Here is a 20,494-nt window from a genome sequence, read left to right as displayed (position 1 = left end):
CCTCCCTTCCTCCATCTCCCTGTCTTTCTACACACACACACACACAGAGGCGCACAGATGGTCGGTAACAACAGCAGAAAATCCTGTATGAGTAAATGCAGATGTGTGAGCCAGATGCAATACTGTGTGTAAAACATATGGTTAAAAAAGGAAAGTGCCCAAAATCATTTGCTATCAAAAATGTGAGCAGATGTGAAGCTAAAACAGCTTGTCCAATTCATTCAGAATAAAGCACAGCACTGATCAATTAATGAGTCAATCCAGCTGTGGGTTGAGTCACAGTCAGTAATTATATAAAATATGACCAAGTGATGGGTTGTTAAGGCATTAGCCCAATTATCATATATTCAACAGAAACAATAAACAACCACTCAATGTTATACTAATAATACCACAGAATCAACAAACTTACAATTAACAGGTGAAACAAAGCAATATGAAAAACCTTCTAGTCAATTTTATAATCTAAATAATTTAAATATGGCCGGCTCCCACATCAACTGTAACTGTAGGTCTAGAAAAAAAAAGGTTTTAATATTATGACTCTTTTATCAAGGATGAGCAGCCTGATTAAATGCTAACTAAAAGAAGACTGAAATGTTTGTCACAAACAATTTTTTTTCTACTGCTAGTAAAAGAAAGTTTTTGTTTTGTTGTTTAAATTCGCTCTGCCTAGAAGTACTGCAGTACTTGACCTAATGGTTCATATAAATAAGGATAACACCATGTTTTATTTATTTATTTGTGTATTTATTTATGTGTTTTTTGACAGCTTAATAAGGCTTTGAGTGGTAATGACTACTAATCGTGCTGTAACTTCTTTAGAACATTTTTTTCACATTGTTTCCTGTCAAATCTGTGGAGTATGTTTCATATTTAAATTCCTCTTCTATTTCATGAATTAACTGAATTAACATTCACATGTCACCCAGATTCTGTACTATAAATTGCAGAGCAGCTTCCAGACCTCCAGCACAGAGCAGGGGCTAAATGACATTGTCTACAATAAAATGTAAATGAGCAACAAAGACAAAGAAAAATGTGTGAGGAAGGATCCTTGATTTTCTATGGTGCTATTGCCCTGCTGCTACAATTTCCTTGGAAACTTTAAGAACATCCAGTCTGAGACCTGGAGAATTGTAACATACACTTTATGTGTATTCACCCTCTGTCCTCTGTAAGAGCCTCTGGAAGATGGCAGAAACAACTGCCATCACTATGCATGCACATGCACACTCTACCAGTAAGTGGCTCTACAAATACTACAAGGAACACTTGCCTGGGTAAATATGAAGCCCACCATGTAGTGTTTTTCTGCAGTAGTCTACACTGTCTGCAGGGAGATTGCACTGCATTGCCCATATTTGAACTCACCAATAGATTAAAAAAAAACTCTCCGGAGACCTGCATGTGGGTGATGTCCACCTTTACTTACAGTACAAATCCTCCAAAACACTTGGAAAGTTGGGAGATCCCAGAATGTTGATCCTTTTGAACAGCCCAAATGTAAACGTGAATCTGGCTGCAGGAATATTTCATATATTTTTCACTTTCAGAGTGGCGAAGAGTTAAAAACAATTCAGAGATACTGATTTTAATCAAATATTGATGTAAGGTAACCTTACGGCTCTAGAAAGGTACCAACAAATGAAATGTAATAATATTATTTCTCAAAATGATCCATTCAAAGATGCAGTGAACTCAATACAACACAGAGGCTTAATATTCAAACACGTTTGAAAAAAGTTTTGTTTATTAAAGGCAATTATTTTTCTAGGAAACATACAATATTTATAATTCACACATACGATTATTTACATATGGAATATAGTTTCTTGATATTGTTCCCTATAAATACAGTACATATCATAAGTACATATCAAAATACAGTTTAACATCCATCCATCCATCATCCATTAACGCGCTTCATTCTGCAGTAGTTTAATATTCAACATAAAACAATACAATGGATTTTTGTAATTAAATCATTTTAAAAAAGTTAAAGAGCAACATTACAGAGCTGTGTCGTATTGTTGTGTAATCCCTGCATCCTTTGCCATCGCACAGAAGTGACCGCGTTTTTCCAGGAGGTTGTTCGGAGAATCAAATTCGACAATTTTGCCATCATGAAGGACCATTACCCTGTGAAAGAGGAGCATATGTGGAAATAACTGGACAGTAGGATGATCCAGCAGATACATTTAATGTCAAATGTGACACATATTTGTGTGTTCTGTCTGTTTGAATATGAAGTCATTTAATAACAGGAAAGGAGAAGGAAATGAAAGAAGCAGAGTGTTAGAAAATACTTACACTTACACAAAGTAAAAATGTAATTTAAAGGCTCCTAGAGTTTTTTTAGGAGTTTTTAAGGCCATTTATTAGTAAAGCAGGTGCAAAGTGTTTCCCTTTAGTTTTAGGTCATGTTCTTTTTTGTATAATGAAAGGTTTACATTGCTGTTTTCATTGTTATCCAATGTGTATGTGTGCCTGGCTGTTTGACAATAAGCAGCTGTCACTCATCGTTATCTAACTGTAATATATGTGCCTATTTACAAAATCTATCACAATGAATACATTAATACATTTTGCCCCTCATCCCTACTGCAAGACATGGGTGCAGGTGAAGTCTCTGGACACTTTGAAGTCTCAGTCCTTTTCATGTTGGATGCGCACAAAGAGCCTGACCTGGACCCCAGCTGCAGGCATCAAGCTGCTGCTACAACACAAGATGCACCACCTAACTGCTGAAACACCAGACTTATAAAACCTGACACTGAGCACATTGTTTGCAACTGAAACAGAAAACAACGGTTTGAAATAAAGCAGAAAACTTCCCATCAATGACAGACAGCCAAACTCAAGTTCTGAAACACTAAAGTGCTCAAATCCATGTAATAACAGCTTCAGAAATAACTTCACATCTGGTATAAATATAAAATAATAAGTGTATATTTGCAGTGTGTGTTCAATTCCTTGGGTCATTTTAATATTGTCATAAAAGTCAGGGAGGTGTAGACAGCACAAGCAGGATAACATGGCATTTTGAATTTATTTGTTTTATAATATGCTATTTGAAACTGGGAGGCGGAGGAGGTTCCACATGGAAAAGTATAAATAATGCATCATCACCAGAGGAGTATCGACAGTAACCGGTTGGCTCTACACCACAAGCAAAATACAATAAGAATACAGAAAGAAAGACATCTGCTATTGATTGGGGTGAAATCAGCATTTAGATAACCCCACGGAAACTTCTATATTCAGTGTTGTTGATATACATTTTAAATAGCCTTATGGTTGCTTCACTGCAAGCAGGTTTGCTTTCAACAGCTAAAATAATATGTATTGTGTTAAAATGGAGGATATGTTTGTAGATGTAAAGCCAGCAGTTGTGGACAGTCAACCAATATAAAAATATATAAAAAACAGTGGAACCTCTGAGGCTGTATAAGCCTTGTAAGTATTGCCAGTATTTACCGTGTAAAACCTGATATAGATGCTGATATCACACAGAAAGCGGTGGTGTCTTGATATGAATTTTCAGTGTGCTGTGATTTTATTTTCCAGCTGGCAGACTTTGAAGTGCCTCCCACCACACAATGGCTGGATTTGGTGATTGACTCTGATATGCCCACATGCAAAGCAGTCCTGGAACATGTGGCATTGTAAAGAGCTGTCCAAGCAGGACAAGTCCCCTTCCTCTGCCAATGTAGCAATGACCAATAACACTTAACTGGACACCCACATTTAAACATTTTCCATTTAAGGGGCAATTAACTCACCTGGAGCTGTCCATGATAGTATTCAGGCGGTGGGCAATGGTGAGGACAGTGCAGTGTGAAAACTCTTTGCGGATGGTGTTTTGAATCAGGTTGTCAGTCTCCAGGTCAACAGCTGCCGTTGCTTCATCCAGAATTAAGATACGAGACTTCCTGAGCAGTGCTCGAGCCAGACACAGCAGCTGCCTCTGCCCGACACTGCGGAAAAGACAAATATGTGTATATCTCAAAAGAGTGTTTTTGGTGCACACATGAACGGCTATTAGTACTTAAAATACAAGATGTTTGCACTGCTGTGGGAGGACTTGAGGACTTGCTAGCACAAACACCTGAGCTATGTGGGTGGTGTGTCTTGACACTCCATTAGGTTCAGACTGTGCAAATCTCAGGATGCCGGAGATCATCACTGACAGGTACTAATTATGGTTTTAATCTGGCAACATGCACACTTGGCTAAGAATGCATTTAATGGAAATTTAGCTACTGAGCAGGAAGTATAATTTATAAATTATTAGGACATTTAGTTTTTGTGGAAAATTATCCATTGTTAGGGACAAATCAGCATTATTAAAATCCAACAAAAGCATCCATTTCCCTTCCCGCATTATTATTTTATTGCATACCTGAGGTTCTCTCCGCCTTCTGCAACTTCATGTTGCAATCCTTCCTGTAGCCCTGATACGTAGCCCTTCAGATGAGAGAGCTCCAGCACTCTCCAAATCTCCTCATCACTGAATTTGTCAAATGGGTCCAAGTTCATCCTCAGTGTCCCGGAGAACAACACTGGATCCTGTGATAACGGAGCCAGACAGGTCAGAGCACCGCACCATTTAAAAGGTGACCACAGTGTTTTGGCTACTGTCATACCTGTGGTATGATTGTGATCCTGTTTCTCAAGTCGTGTAGGCCTATTGAAGATATATCTACATCATCAATGATAATGCGACCTTCTGCAGCTTCAATAATCCTAAACATGCAGTTTGTGAGGCTGGATTTCCCAGCACCTGTGCGGCCCACTATACCGATCTGAAAGCAGGAAGAGAAAACAATCAGGGTTAAAACAAAATAAACACATAATCTGTTTGCTACAGACACAAATCATCTGCTTCTAGATGAACAGATAATGTGCTTATAATATTTTAAACATAAATACAAGACTGTATTTGAAGCTACCACTGTGTATACAGCCAAATACTTATGTTACATTATTGTTGTGTTTTCCAGGCATTTCTCTGGCATCTGTGCTTTGTTCTACATTGATCCAATTTACACAAGATGCTATGTGTTGCAGCTGTGTAGGTTGTTATCTGTGCATGCTTTGTGGTGAAGCCTATAGTATGTAGTATGTGTGTGTGGCTATAAAAACCCTGACCCTGAACCCCAATAAGAGACTTCAGAATTCATCAACAAAAAATCTAGGGAAAAATAAATAGGTATCTTGAGTCAAGCACGCTGTAAAGAAAAAAAAAGGCTGCACAAGAGTAAACATCAACATTTCACTACAAAGATCAAAGGCAACAAGTGAAGAAGACAAATATTGATGCACCACACTTTCGTTTTGGTGATTGGGTTCACCGTCATTAAGAAGCTACAATATGGACTGTCCTTTTAAGTTTGTACATTGACCTGAAAGAGTTAAAGTCTACAGTCAATCATTTGTAGGTTACACTACTGATAAATGCATGAATGCATTTGTTTCGGCAGTGCAGTGTTTTGTTGATCTAGTCATGAGTTATGTCACAGCAGCTAATTGTAATGCACACTGCAACTGTACTGATGACAAACATTACTTTTCCACTAAGCTCACTAAACGTTACTGTCAGATAGAAGGTTAAAAAAAGACACTCTTTGCAGAATAATTGATTACTGCAGCTTTAATTATTAGAGGATAATTAACAAAACCCTGGCACAGTGCTGTTTATCTATACTAATTAAGATTCACATTTTGATAAATCCTCCATTTTTTCCCCATGCATGCACACACACTTGCACACGTATACAGCCACACACAGACCTTCTCTGTGCTGTCGATGTCACAAGTGATTCCATGCAGCACCAGGTCTAATCCAGGTCTGTAACGGACTTTGTAGTTTTCAAACTGCACTCTTCCTGCCTCTGGCCACTTCTCTGGAGGCCGAGTGTCAGTTACCCATGTAGCCTGTAGAAAAAAAGAAACACAGAATCAGCACAGAATTTGAAAAGATAAGCCACAAACTAAAGTAAAGTATAAAATATTTTGAGTTTTCCAGTGGTAAAAGCCTTTGCATTTTATTACACTCGAGAGAAGGTTAAAAAAATCTCGACATCCAACATTTCAAAAACTCAGCAACTCAAACTCAGTCACAATGGAAATAAGCACCGAACAGAAAACAAACAATAAACAAAAAGATAGAGGATAACATGACACCCCTCCTTTTTATTTGACACAGCTATCTAGTCCTTTACAACAGGCACCAATAAGGTACTCTTCACAAAACGTTTTGCCAATGAAAAGAATGAAGAGATTTCAATTTAACATACCTCATTGTCCAGCTCAGAATATTCACTCACTCTCTCCACAGCTACAATGTTAGTCTCCAGTTCTGACGTCATTCTCACCAGCCAGTTGAGGGTCTGTGTTACCTGCCGCACCCAAACCCCAAGAGGATTATTCATACCTTCATATCAACACTGTGCAACATTGTGTGTGTGTATTAGTGACTGACGTTAAGGGCGTAGGATATAGACAGTCCAACAAGGCCGCTATCGAGAGAATCTCTAGAAATGACAGCAAACAGAGCGGCGAAAAACACCACCAGGTTTCCAAGGAACTCTAGACGGATGGCCAGCCATCTGTAAGATAAGGATACATATGTTTTATCATCACTGTGGTGAAAATATTAGAACACGTGCTCAGATGTGTGGTTCAATATCTGACCTGTTCGACACTATCCACGGGTAAACGCTTTTGAGGTTTTCATCAATAGTTATTTCATTGTGTTTAAGAAACCTCTCTTGATGATTGTAGGCTCTTATCACTGACAGACCTGACACTGTCTCACCAAAGTGAGAATATATAGGAGAGCGAGACACTGAGTCCAGTCGACGCAGCTGCCTTGACGTGGCTACATAGAAGCGCTGTAATGAAATGAACAAAAGAGTCAGTCCTCTGTATATTATTATGTAAATCTGTTTTGATCTTCAAAGCTTTATTTCTTTTGCTATGTAATTCAGCATACCTGTACAAAGTAATAGATCAGGGCCAGAGGAATGATGATTATGGTAAAGAAAGGGGTGGCCAGGCAGATGACAAACAGCGTCCCCAGCACGCCCAGCAGACACAGGAGCCAGGAGCGGAATGACTGAGGAATGGCTTCGTCTACGGTGAAAATGTCCTACAGGGCAAGGGTTGGAAAAGTTATTCTTAATTGGAAACTAAAGTACTAACTTGTTCCATCAGATTCAGAAGAGAATAAAATTATGTCCCTATTTTTCCATTAACACCTCTTGAAATGTCAGAGTTCCTGATAGACAGGGATGTAAAGTAGAACAAGAGACATCATCTGACAAGAAATAGCTATCACAAAAGGACATCATATTTGAAAGTCTTCTTCAAAAACGCTTCTTTCCTGTCGGGGGTCGCAATTTCATCTCTGGCTCTATCAGGAGCCACTGAATTTCCCTTATAATAAATGCTGCTGGTACACCTGAGCACCATTATGTTTGATCAGTGAAGTATGGTCAAGTACATTAGTGTGATGCATTCAGGTGTGATAACACAATGTAGACTTAATTTACAGCTTCAAATATATGTACAGTCGTATGGAAAATGCACTGATTTTTGAAGGGAACAGTCAGCACACTGCACCTTAAGCAAATGGATACAATACACAGACAATAAATACATCAAAAGATATGAGATTTGAGCAGCAAACACAAGACAGGCAAATAATGATGGACTGCAAGTAGCACAAATGGACACAGAAGTGTTTCTGTGGGGTCCCCAATAAGTGATGCTCCTAGCTGTGAAATATCAGCTTTGTGACTTTTGAAGCTTGCTACTTATCAGTGGTTTAAGGGAAGCAGCTGACATCTAAGTTGTTTGATATAAGATTTGGATACATTTTTTCTTTAATGTGTGTCTATTATTACCCTAATCTAATACAATTCTGCCAGAGAGGCATGGCGTAAAACGACAAGTCATTTGACTACACACCAGTTCACACAAGAAACAAAAACAAAAGAAAAAAGGAAACACTGTAATTGAAAATGTAAATATATAACCCTACCTTTGCAAAGCGATTGACAATTCTTCCAATTGGTGTGGTGTCAAAGAACACCATGGGCACTCGCAGAATATTGTTCAGCAGCCTTGAGTGCATGATACGAGATGCAGCAACTGATGCATTGGCAAGAAGCAGTGTACCCAGAAACACAAAGAAGCCTGCAATAAAAGCAGAAGGACATCTAGAATATAGCATACTGCTTAATTCAAATCCATTAGGAGCATTCACATGGTAAACTCAGGGGCTTTTATCTCTACTAATGTCAACATTTATTTTGCTTTATTATTTACTTCCAATGGCTTTGCAAGGACAGTGTCTATGGGTTTACTTATAGAATGAAATGAGTCCATAATTATATGAAAAGAAGTCTTTCACCTATTCATTCATTCTATTCACCAGCAGTGTTGACAGAAAAGTGATTTTAGCTAGTTATCAAGAAGGTCGCATACTTCAACAAGCCTATTGCTTGTTCTAAATTTAAAATATAAAGTACCTGGAATGAAAACCTAACACTTTGCTATAGCAATTTGTCCTCCAATCACAACATAACAAAGATGCCATAGTATGATGCCTGTCAACACGAAGAATTCAATCACGACTTCAGCATGAACCGAGAATCCTTTGGGAAATCATAAATACGGAAGTTTACCACCAGTGACAAGACTGAGAAATGACAAAAAAGCTGCCAACTGTTTGAGTGACTGCAGCCAACATAACAGTGACATTTCCTTAGTTTAAGCTGTCATTCTGACATCTCTCAAGGACTATCCAGTCAAAGTTCCTGCTGCGCCTGAGGATGAATTTAATGTACCAAAAAGATAATTTAGGAGGGGGGAATTCTGGGAAATAAAAGGCCACAGTAAAAATTGTTTTTCTCACAGAATGTTCTGATTAGACAAAATAACAAAAATAACAAGAATTTTTTTTTATGCTCATTGCTTGAAGCGTTAGTTTGACATTAAACTTTAGCACATTTCAGTGTAAAAAAGGGTATTACAAGCGTTGTCTACCACAAGGGATTGGTCCAGGAGCCTCCAGACCTTTACAAATGCTCTACCTAAGAGATAAGAACCTAAAAATATTTGCCAATGGAAACATAAATGATGGTTTAGTTACCCTGAGCCACTCCTAGAGCTCCAAACACTCCCACCCTGGTGTCCCTCTTCCAGACAGGGTATGTCTTGTTGTAATACTCCACCGCATCATTGGTCCAGTCACTCAGCCACAGGTTTTGACCGATGAAAGCAATGTTCTGGATGAAGTAAATGAGGAACACAATGACGGAATATCCCCACCCCATGGATCGCAGGTACTGGAGGTACATTGAGAACTTCACCTGAATACCACAAACACAGAGAGAAAGAGGACACTCAGGAAACACAGATTTTTTGTTTGTGCTTCTAATAATTTATTTAGACATTTTTTGTTACTTGTCCTGTTTCCATAGCTTCCTTCTCTATGAGCCTCTGGCCTTTTTTTGATTCAGCATGACCTTCAGGTTTTCTAACAGAGCTGCTTTTTCTTAATCTGATACTAGAAAAAAAATGAAGGGACAGATGAAATAGGAGACAAGGCTCAAAGAATAAAACACTATTATTACAAGTTATATATGAGACAAAATGTTTCTATGTTGTGTCATCGACAACTTCAGTCTGCTCAAACCTGTTGTTTCTCTGGCTGCGGCGGATGCTGCTTTCTCTCTTCAGTGTAATTGAAACTGCGTCTTCCATAGGAGAGTCAGGTTGAGTGTCCTCAATGTCAGGAATGAGCTCTAAATCTGCAGTATCCTGGCATCGATCTGAAAAAAATATTGTACTTGGTGTCTTACATACTCTGAGATTTACGGTTCTGGGAATTGTGTGAGAAACAATGTACTCAGAAATACAGTATGTGAACAATAACCATACATCAATTTACATAATACATTTACATCTATAATGCCCTTATGCTTAACAGCATCCCTTCTGCGTATACCACTAAAGTACAGTCATTTGTGAAACTCATGTGTAATTACCTGAGTCTGAATGGGTCTGATTATTTTGCTCTTTGGCGTATGTGTCGAGAAATTCAGAAAAAGCTCCTCCACTGGCACGCAGGCTGTTGTAAGTTCCAACCTCAGAAACCAGTCCATCCACCAAAACCACTATTTCATCTACATAAGGCAGAAAGCTTACACCATGTGTCACCAGGATGCGAGTCTGTGCGGATAAGAATACACACGGATTCAGCTTCGAAATGACATAACACTTCAGGCAATAAAAAAAAAGAAAGAAAAAGATTGTGTCCAGGGGGTGCATGAAATGGTTGCCAATGTGCCATCACATTTTCCTTTTCATGTGCAAATATTACTATTCTGAACTATACTCTGAGAAGTGACTGATAAGTTTATATCCTAAGGCAGAAATATATGGGTTACACAGCTCTCTTTCTGCTAGTAAACTTGACAGAAAATAGACAATTTTCCCTGTGTAATAACCTGCAACTTTAATCTCAAGGTCTTATTACCCAGTTACGTTCACACGGTGTGATGATGGTGGCACCATCACTACAGGAGAGCAGTGACAAAATCCATGACATCTTGACAGATAGATGAATAATGTAATCATGAATTGCCCTAGAGTATCTGCCTTAAACAAAGAAAACACCCCAGGTCCAACTCATCCAACACATACACTAGTCATCTGATTTGACACTCTTAAATTAGTATGTCTTCTGAAAGATGAGGAGGGACAGAACCAAACTGACATTGATGATGTTCTCATTGATGCCGCACACCACTTTCTGGGGGTGACAGGACGATGACAGTCTATGGGTGTAAATCAAGAACTATCCATCAAGAAACATTACACATGTACCAGGTTTACCCCCACTAAAGACAACAAACTTCTCAATCTACAGTGAGTTAAATACTCTTCAAATAGTGTTTTAATACAAACCTTACACTAACCTTGTCTTTGAGTAGTCCGTTGGGTCCAATGACATTATCAAACAGATGCTTTCCTACATGAGAATCAACAGCAGACAAGGGGTCGTCCAGTAGATAAATATCAGCCTGACTGTACGCTGCTCTGGCCAAGCTCACACGCTGCTTCTGACCCCCTGAGAGGTTGATACCCTGCAAGAGGAGAAAACCAAAACCATTTTAAGCTTAGAGATCATACCAAGCTTCTCCTAAAAGCAAAGAGCCCCTATAAAGGTTCTAAACCGATCATCATATTCAGACCCTCAGACTTACTTTCTCTCCAATCTCAGTGAGATCTCCTCCAGGCAGAAGCTGCAGGTCAGGGGCGAGGGCACAAGCACGTATTACCTCTTGAAACCGCTCCTCCTCATCATGGGAACCAAACAAGATATTATCCCTGACAGTAGCGTTTTGGATCCAGGCTTGCTGTGGCACAAAAGCTAGGGATCCCTGTGCGGAAAGAGGCAAAGCTACACTGTTTTTCAGACATCAGCTTCACAGATCAACCAAACACTGCACTGGAATAAAAGGAAAAAAAGACCCAGTCTAGATGTTACAAAGCTTTTTCAGCTGTGTTTTTTAAGAGAACAAAACAGTGACCTTTGGTTTTAAAGCACAAAATGTTACTCACCATTCAGTTTTGATTTTCTTAATACAACTAAATTATTTGTTAGCTCTGTATTCTTCATTATATGCTTCCATAATTGTACTTAATAGTTCTGTGGGCAGAGTTATTCAGTCTGTTTAGCAGGGGTCGTTTATTTTTTTCTCTGTAGACAAAAAGCCAAACAAAACTGAAAACTGCTTGTCATGAGTCATTCATTCACATGAGTGATGGGATCCTATGATCCCGTATCAGTACAGTGTAGGCATGGGACGAGTCTCGGTTTGGGGCCTGTGTTTTGTTTGTGCAGTGATACGAACTAAACTGCACAGTGTGGTAAAAGGTAAAATGTGGTAAATCATAGAAGTAAACAACACAGTGCTAACTCTGTTATCTGCTGAAGTCTCTGCAGATGTTGCAAGAACAATAAATCATACTGTGCTTCCACATTTATTATTTACTACTATTCCGTCCCAGACGTGAAGTGTATAAATCCTTTCTGGGCTACTTAAAGTAGAAAATGTGTCAATGTTCTTTGCTTTTTTTTAGGTTTTATGCAAAGACTGCTTCTCTTTCAACTAACAGAAGGTGTCTTCTTGTCTAAAATTGTTACTGTAATATAAAAAAAGAGATTTAAGGTGTTACCCGAATGTTGATGAAGCCTTTGGAGCAGTGCATCTCTCCAAGTAGGGCTGACATGAGTGAGGACTTCCCAGAGCCGACAGCTCCCACCACTGCAACTAATCGACCAGGTTTAATCTCCAAGGAGACACTAGCAAACACATAGAAATAAAATGTTCCAAGCTTTAGAATTTGTTAAATTATTGCAGCCATATGCTGTATGCAAAAGTATAACTTTACATTTAATGGAATACACATACTTCTTCAGCAGAGGCTCGGCATCTCTTTCCCAGGCAAAGACACCATCACTAACACTAACAGCAGATTCTAACAGACAGATAAAAACAAATGGACAGATGTATATAACCAGCACAAATACACTTTAGAATATGCCTCAATGTCCAACAGAATGATGATGAACGCACTGAAACTGGGATCATGGTGCACAATGTCACTTTCAAGGTCTTCCCCTCCCAGAAACTTCTCCAGGCGCTTTAGAGACACTGTTGTCTAAAGGATGAAAGAGCAGTTTAAAAAGCATTTTACTCCATGATTGGTATGTGTGCATGCTTTGCAAGTGGTTTTTGCCTTACTTGCACCATGGCAGCGATGAGCATGGGCAGCATGGCGAGGGGAAAACGGAGGATGTTGAACAGAGAAATGGAAGTGAAAGCTTTCTCTGCAGTTAACACATTGTCTGAGCTCACGCCTACAAACACTGCAAATGTGGCCAAAGACACCTGCAAGAAGGGCAGAAGGAAAGACAGTGTGAGTGCAAAAAAGGACTGGGATCTTGTGAAGCTCTTTCACAGACTCACCAGTGCTGGGGCACAGCTGAAGATGAAGGTAGAGACAGACGTCAGGTAGGCAAACTTCCTCATGACCTTCAGTTCTTGCCCCCTAATGTCTTCCACCTGTGCCTGGAATGATGGCTCCCATGCATACAGCTTCAGAATCTGAAAGAAGAAGAAAGGCAGAGGGTGTTCTTTGTGGGATAAAGTAAAGAAAATGGTAGGAAAAACAAAGCACTTTAAGCACATTATGTATTCAATGTCAATAAACCACAGGGGATGGACACGGGTTACTTAAAAGGACTGCTGCATCTCAAAATCTTCTTTTGGCACAAAAATAAAACCTGTGTGAAAAGCTTTGAGGAGTTTGACAAATTAGTGGAGTAAGAGTGCTCACCTTGATGCCATTCAGGATTTCATTCATGATTTTCAATCTCTTATCTTTAAACTTCATGTTCTCTATCTGAAAAGTGGTATAGAGTGTAAATGAGCAAGGATATGAACTTCATTAATAACTGCAAAAGAGAAAAGGAAAACACAAACATATGGTGCTAGAAAACAAGACAAGAGGTCAGAAAACACCTTTATATCAAGTGTTCTCATAGACTCTTCAAGCCTTTGCTATGCCATTCAAAACATAAACTGACGACCACCACTTAACCCACACAAATCACTGCATCAAGTTGGTGAAAAGAAAATCTAAAGAGATAGATTATGCTTTGCTTCCATGCCAGTGACTCTTTCCAATCAAGAATCCAGACTATTAGGTTAAGAATTTCTCTGTTTACCCTACGATGGCAACGGTACACAGCTTAAGAACTAATAGATCTTAAAGTGAGCAAACTGCATGAAATACCATTGCATTATTGTCAATTAGGAGCACTCTGCTAGGGTTATATTCAGTCATTCTCACCTGGAATTTTCTGGCCTTGGTTGCTAGCAGTCCATTTATAGGCACCATCAGTACCATGACTGCTAATCCTGCCAACACAGAAGGTCCTAACTCCAGCCACAAGAAAGCAATGGATACAATGATCTGCAGAGGGCAGGACCAAAGCAGATGGATGAAGTTGGTTACATCGTTGAAGCGCTGGGCATCGGCTGACATCAGGTTCACAGTTTCTCCTACAGTTGATTCTTTGCGTGTGTCATTGGACACCACTAACGCCTAGAGAAGGAGATAGAAAAGAGCAAAAAGTAGAAAAGTATGCAGACAATTTTGCTGGGTCTACAGAAATTAACAAACCAGCAGGAGACCTCACATGAAACAATTCAGTTCTCTATTCTCAGAGTCAATTTATGCATAATAATGAATAAATTAAAATTACTATTATAGGATATTTGGGTGGCTGAAAGATGGCACGCCCACAGATTTACTTTTTAGCAGAAATTAATAATTAGTAATTTTTCACTCAATCTACTGACAAGTCATTTGAGTGGGGGCTCAAAATGTGAACAAGTAGTAATTTTAGGCGTACAGCCTTTTTCCACTCTGATGTGTTTTTTTTTTCACCTTTTTGTACACAGCAGCCATGATAGCGGTGCGAACTTTCATCCCGAGCACAAAACAGCGCTGGAAGTACTGCTGAAGGAACAGAGACTGCAGAAGGGCTACAACCAGCAGCAACACCGCATACAAATACCCTTCCCAGGCATGTCTGGATTTATCCTGAGTGAAGGAAATCATGAGTCTAGGAGAGAGAAGAAAAAAAAAAGTTAATGGATCATCTCAAAACACACAGCTACATTTCCAGCATTTAATCACTTGTCTTCTCATCTCACCCTTTCTCCTTCTGGGCACTGGGGTTAGGGTTTATGTTTACACCAATCAATATATAGTGAATAGTTAAACTAAAGTGTTTGGACATTCACAAGGCCAGATCATGTTTTAAAAGGTTTGAAGGACGGGAAACCCCTTTAAAAACAACAAAACAAGTCAAGCCCCTTGCATTGAAAACCATGAGACTGACTTAATGTCAAAAAAAGGTGGCCAACCTTGAAACTCCTCCTATGAGCAGTCCACCATATTATAAACAAATTCAGATGTCACCGGCACACAATGAATCTTGTGGTTTGTTGAGCAGCAAAAGATCACAATTTTAGCTTAAAGAGAAAGCCATGGTAATGGGTAAACAATTTGGTGGTTACCGGTACTTAAAATACTTAACTTAAACTTACTTAGCTTAAATTTAGGAAGAACACTCAGACCTTTTTTTTTACTTATCCACAGTCTTAAGGCAGTGAGTTTATTGGCCTTGAGTTAATTATTGCAGTAGATGCTGACAGAGTGAAGGTGCACACAGCAGTAAACAATAAAGGGGTTTTGTTCACGTGGATCCGGACTGATTAAACCTGTTTGGGTTTTGACTTACTTCAGCAGCTGAGGACTGGCAAATGCCAGCAGGTCCTGCAGAAGTTTAAAGAAGGCAGATTCAAGCAGAACCAGTTTAAAGGTCTTGTAAATGGTGGTGATCAGCCATGAGTTGGGATAGTCTTCTTCCTCCTTCTTTTTGTCCTTTTTCTTCTTCTTTTTATCTTCTTTTGTACCCTTTTCCTCCTAAAGCAACATGAACATTGGTTTTTATAAACACATTGATCATAAACAGCCCAACTGGCAGTGAATCACTATTTCTATTAAAAATAACAGCCATATGGGTGCAAGATAATATGTACAAGTGTTTCTCTCTCACCATCATCAACACATCCTGACTCACACCTTTACCCAGGCCATTGGAGAGGCAATTTTCACTGGCCACTTCCTGCGCATTGTCTCCAGTGTTAGCCGATTTCTTCAGTTTGTTTTGGTATCTGACCCGAGCTGCACCCAATTCAGACTGCATGAAATGCTGGAAGTGCTCGTTGATGTAAGCAGTGCTTTCCACCTTGTTCAGGTCCCACATGTCCTCCTGAACCAGGGGCTGTTTGTAGCCTTTCACCACCATACTGAAAAAAAACAAGACGAACTTATGGCATCCACACAGTGGACATATAGTGGGATTTTCACTGTGGATATTTTACCTGTTAATCCAATTGAAAGTGATTCTGCTCAAAAATGTTGCACCTGCTTCAGGATTCTGCGTAAAGACAATAATAACAAACAGCAGGCAGAGGATAAAGATTCTGAGTATTACATTTGGTCTATGATCATGAATTTCAAAGTATCATAACAAAAATAAAATTCAAAAAACAAAAATCCATGTGCTTGAAAGTACCTTTTTTACAAGCTCCGCTGTTTCTGGAGAGATATCAGCCAGAGCAGAGAGAACAAAGGCAATCAACTCCAAGCTGAAAGTGATGTAGAAAAGGCAGAAACGAGGAAGATCGTTGATTTCTCCCTGAGTTTGAGATAGATGTTAAAATGTGAGGGTAGATAAAAAAGTGAATGATGCATTCGCTGCATCATATCAAGTGATTGGCTCCGCTTGGTTGAATGTCTTTGTTCATACCTTCCGGAGTGCCTCTCTTAAGAGGGTCTGGAATGGGAATATATCACACAAAACAAGGAGCAACCAGAAGAAAAAAAGAGTAGCAGAGTCGACTCCTTTTCTCCGCCTCATTCCTTCCTGACACAACAGCAGGAGTATCTAACAGAGATAAAAAAAATGAATAATCTTCAGCACCAGAGCAAAATACTGCATGCAATAAATAAAATCCTGTTCTGGTTACCCATGTGACTGCATACAGGGCAGGGTTGACATAGTATACAGCAGAATTTTTCACAGTTGAAGACGGGTCATTACTTGGACCATAATCCTCTCCTAATGTGACTGCCAGAGACGCAATGGCTGTCAGGAACAACAGAGACACCACGAGCTGCGGCAACAAAAACAGAGAAGAACAGTGGTGAATGGAAAACATTACAGATGCTCCAAGAATCAATGTTTGAGTTGCTGTTTTTACATTCAGCTATAGATTTTTATTTGTTTATTTATTTTCCCTTTAATCAGAATATAAAGAAAAGTTTTCACTAACGCATAACAACCTGTAACCCGCCATCACTGTGTTTTCCTTGGTTTCCTATAAATCTTTGAGTTTTATGATTTTCTTCAGCGGGCCAGCCTAAAACAGACAAACTTTTTTTCTGACTGCGATTACAGCTACAAGGTGAGGAGAAGATTAAAGAAAATTAAAAACACCTGCATAATAATCCACACATTTTGTTCTGTCTGGATTCAAATATCTTAACTCCCTTAGATCAAGATGTCACAGCTTTAGTGCACTTAAGGCTGGTGTAATTGGTAATTACAGCTTCCTCTTCTTGCATCATATTATAATTGGACTTGTGTAGTGGGATTCTCTTTTTTTTAGCTGGATGCATTACCTGTTTGCAGAGATACAGCCTGGACAGATGCTTTGTGTTTACACGTGTCTTCCTGCAGAGAGACACCAGGTGGTGAGGAGCACACAGCCACAGGAACCCGAGGGGGATCCACACCAGAACTGTCTGCTCCATACATATTGGAAGGTCTGGGTCTTCTCTATTCAGGTATGAAGCATTCTGTAATACACAAATATGCATGAATTACAGAAACACACATTCCCAAATGCCATGCTTCAGAGAAAGTCAAATAAATAAATATACACTCCCGTCCACCTGTACCTTGGAGAATGCACTATATTAAGCCACAGGGACAGCCTTAACCTCTGTGCAAAAATTTAATCAACATTGACTCACATGTGATTAAACCCTAAGACCTCAGTGCTCTGTGTGCAGCATCATCTGTGATGAGCACCTCCTGAGGGAAAAAGGCTGAGTGAGAAACAGGTGCTGACAGAATGACAGCATCACGGTGTGGAACACTGCAGTTTGATTTGATATGCAAGTGAAAGAACTTCACACACAAACTGCAGTTTTTAAAAGTTTTAAAAATGTTATAATAGGAGAAACTCATCAGAATCACTTGTAGACTGTCTGCATAATTTCCCATGTAGAACACACTTCAGCCTTAACGATGCTCACATAGAAGAACACTTCACAGATGACAGTTTCAGGCATTGTGAGACAGAGCTTTCTCTAAGTTGTCTGGACATGTTTTTTATATTGCATAGAAAATACACAAACTTTTTTCCTGAAAGAAAAGAGCTTCTTTTTAAACCCCAAAAAAACTAAATTTAGTATTATTATTTTTTTGGTCCCAGCATGTGTTCTGGCATCCAGTTTAAAATGTGCTTATTCTTCACAGGGTTTAATTAAATCTGATTCAACTTAATTCAATTATTCCATTTGAGAAGCATCATGTGAAAAGCAACTGATTAGACACACAGCAATAATGAGCTGTTTTACAATTAATTAATCTAAATCACTAGTCTAAAAAGTACTAAATAAACTACACATATCATGTGAGGTGTGTGGGGAGAAGCTGAATCATTAACAATGACAGCTCTTTTCTTTTTACAGTTACAGTAAATAATGTGGGAATGAGTTCACAAACATGCCCTGTGTCGAGTCATTCCCTAGTCACATGTTCTCTGTGTGTGCAGGGGTGAAAACATAAAATAACTTTAAAGTAAATATTCAACACAAACACATAAACTTACACAACATTTCATAAATGTATTCCTTATAAATCTTACAGCAAGCCTTTCATAGAAATGGCTGAACACAATGTATGAAAAAGTGATCGCTGTTGTTATCTAAGAATTTGTTCTTTGAGTATCTGTACATATACTACAATAACTCTGTTCCACTCACCCAGAAGATGGACCCACAGTAGTCCTCCAGAGCTGCAGCACACATGGTCCACAGTGAGGGCTTTAGTTGTCCTTATCTGACCAGACAACCAGGCGCCTTTCAGCCTCTGCTCCACTGTTGTAGCCGTAGTTGATTCAGATGTTCCTTCTTTCTACCGAGTCTAGAGACTCTCCACAGACAATTGCAGGATGTGACTGTGTTTAAGACTTTGATCCATGAGGCTTTTATGCAGAAAGAAAAACGTAGCACCTCCCTAAGCAGAGAAAAGGAAGACGTGCAGCATGCAAAGTGGAGAGGTAAATGCCTGACTAGAGTCTTGGCTTCTTTTATTTAAAGGTTTATCTACTCCTACATTTCTCATCTGCTGTGTACAAAAAAAGCAGTCCTCCCTCTAAGTGAAGTCCCAAAAGACACAGTCATTCACAAAATCCAGCCTTACTTCAGCCCACAGACACTCCTCAATGTGTCTAAAGTTCAGACAGAAGGACTTACATAAGATTCACTCTGCGGTTTTTTCCCTGTGTTAGCGGGGCAGCACAGCAGAAGAGGGTAATGTTTAGGGAAAGGGAGGGAGTGGTCTCATTAGACCCCTTTTCCTGTTGTGTTTCCACTTCTCTGCCTGCCTTCACTCGCTCTGGACTCACAACACGCTTTGGCAACTCAAGTCACATTCAATCAAATTCAGAATTAACCTGGTTCTACTTTGAAAAATGTGTTTTAAAAGAAATGCTAGCTGGGGTGAAGCAGGATGTTTACTGCTGCATTCTCTTTTACCCTGTTACCTATTCTGTTCTGGAGACTGAACATACAAGATTCACATACAGATTAACTTCCTTTCAAATCCAGACAAAACTCCTGCAGCACACAGCCCAAAAAAAGTGTTTGTGCTTTTTCAAGACGAAGCACTGCTGCTGCTCACATGTATTGATCCATTCTGTGGAAAGAGAGAATGAAACACTTGAGACCAAATTGAGTTCTTGAGGTTATGATCCATGTGTGTGTCTGTAATGCTGCCACATAAACAGTATTTTCCATCAGTGAGGAGAAATGCAAACACAGCGGCATCTGCAGCTTTACCTCTGCACCAATTTTCAACCACTCCACCAATAATGATAAATACACAGATTATATATACATTATCACAATATAAAATGAATAGTCCGCATGACAAGATGACTAAGCTACAGCTACATCTGTAACCTTTATGCACAATAGATAATGCAAGTTTTAGTGGCTGTGTTGGTCCCAAAACAGATTACTCTGACTGCATGATGGTTAATGATTAAATGTTTGATAACACCACAGGCTTTGACTCATCGTGTGTAAAGATTATAGGACAACACATAAATGGATGTCATATAATCTATCAACAAGTTGTATCTGATGAACAGTGAGTATGTTGTATGAATAATAGATTTATCAGCCCACACTGATGGTTAATTTGACAAGATGTTGTGTAATGTTAAACTTTGAAAGACTGAGAGGGTTTTATTTCAAGGAAAACAGTCTGTTGTTTAGTCTATTCTTCAGGTGTGTGGAAGAGAGAAACAGATTCTAGACTACAACTTGCTGTAAAGACTAAAAATTAAGTGAACCGGAACAAACACAGATGTCAATAAATAATTCCTTTTAGGTCCAAACAACAAAACATGCACAAAAACTTTCAAGCCTGCCTGTGTAGTGAAGAATCAAAAGACTGAAATCAGTCATATGCTGGACGAGCTGAACAAAGTGGCTGGTTACCGTTGCACAGGAAAATGTCAAAGTTCAGGCTTTT

The 20,494-nt window shown here is 39.2% G+C and overlaps 1 protein-coding gene across 2 annotated transcripts; it reads right to left on the bottom strand.

Moving 5' to 3' along the window:
* Positions 1–1,735: 1,735 nt before the first annotated feature.
* Positions 1,736–19,496, bottom strand: abcc2 (ATP binding cassette subfamily C member 2). 2 transcript variants are annotated; one of them, XM_028422924.1, is made up of 32 exons: positions 18,718–19,496; positions 17,347–17,523; positions 16,692–16,838; positions 16,472–16,609; positions 16,238–16,360; positions 16,044–16,099; positions 15,716–15,968; positions 15,398–15,582; positions 14,539–14,716; positions 13,939–14,193; positions 13,423–13,488; positions 13,053–13,190; positions 12,828–12,974; positions 12,660–12,744; positions 12,495–12,561; positions 12,259–12,385; positions 11,283–11,459; positions 10,995–11,162; positions 10,062–10,245; positions 9,710–9,845; positions 9,478–9,580; positions 9,164–9,383; positions 8,051–8,205; positions 7,001–7,156; positions 6,700–6,899; positions 6,488–6,614; positions 6,303–6,404; positions 5,797–5,940; positions 4,650–4,808; positions 4,406–4,572; positions 3,786–3,980; positions 1,736–2,142 (listed from the first exon to the last, which is right to left on the bottom strand). In XM_028422924.1, exons 1-32 carry the CDS (start codon positions 18,760–18,762, stop codon positions 2,013–2,015), a joined length of 4,710 nt encoding a protein of 1,569 aa, XP_028278725.1. In that variant the 5' UTR covers positions 18,763–19,496; the 3' UTR covers positions 1,736–2,012. The 2 variants fall into 2 exon arrangements, with proteins under 2 accessions (XP_028278725.1, XP_028278726.1); XM_028422925.1 differs by lacking the exons at positions 16,692–16,838; positions 17,347–17,523; positions 18,718–19,496 and having other exon boundaries at positions 16,238–16,310; positions 16,472–16,572.
* Positions 19,497–20,494: the final 998 nt, after the last annotated feature.

This window comes from Parambassis ranga, chromosome 15 (genome assembly GCF_900634625.1).
Source record: "Parambassis ranga chromosome 15, fParRan2.1, whole genome shotgun sequence".
Lineage (NCBI taxonomy): Eukaryota > Metazoa > Chordata > Actinopteri > Ambassidae > Parambassis > Parambassis ranga.
The sequence above is the reverse complement of the archived record's forward strand: the minus strand, read 5'-3'. Positions and strand labels throughout refer to the sequence as shown.

Bases quoted from the DNA above. Each gene is read 5' to 3' on its own strand.
- abcc2 (XM_028422924.1), bottom strand. From the start codon at position 18,762: ATGTGTGCTGCAGCTCTGGAGGACTACTGTGGGTCCATCTTCTGG. The intron at 14,194-14,538 runs GTGAAAAAAAAA...CTCCTTCTCTAG, and splicing joins TGGCTGCTGTGTACAAAAAG to GCGTTAGTGGTGTCCAATGA. The intron at 12,386-12,494 runs GTATGTGTATTC...TGTGTTTGCTAG, and splicing joins GCCGAGCCTCTGCTGAAGAA to TGTCTCCTTGGAGATTAAAC.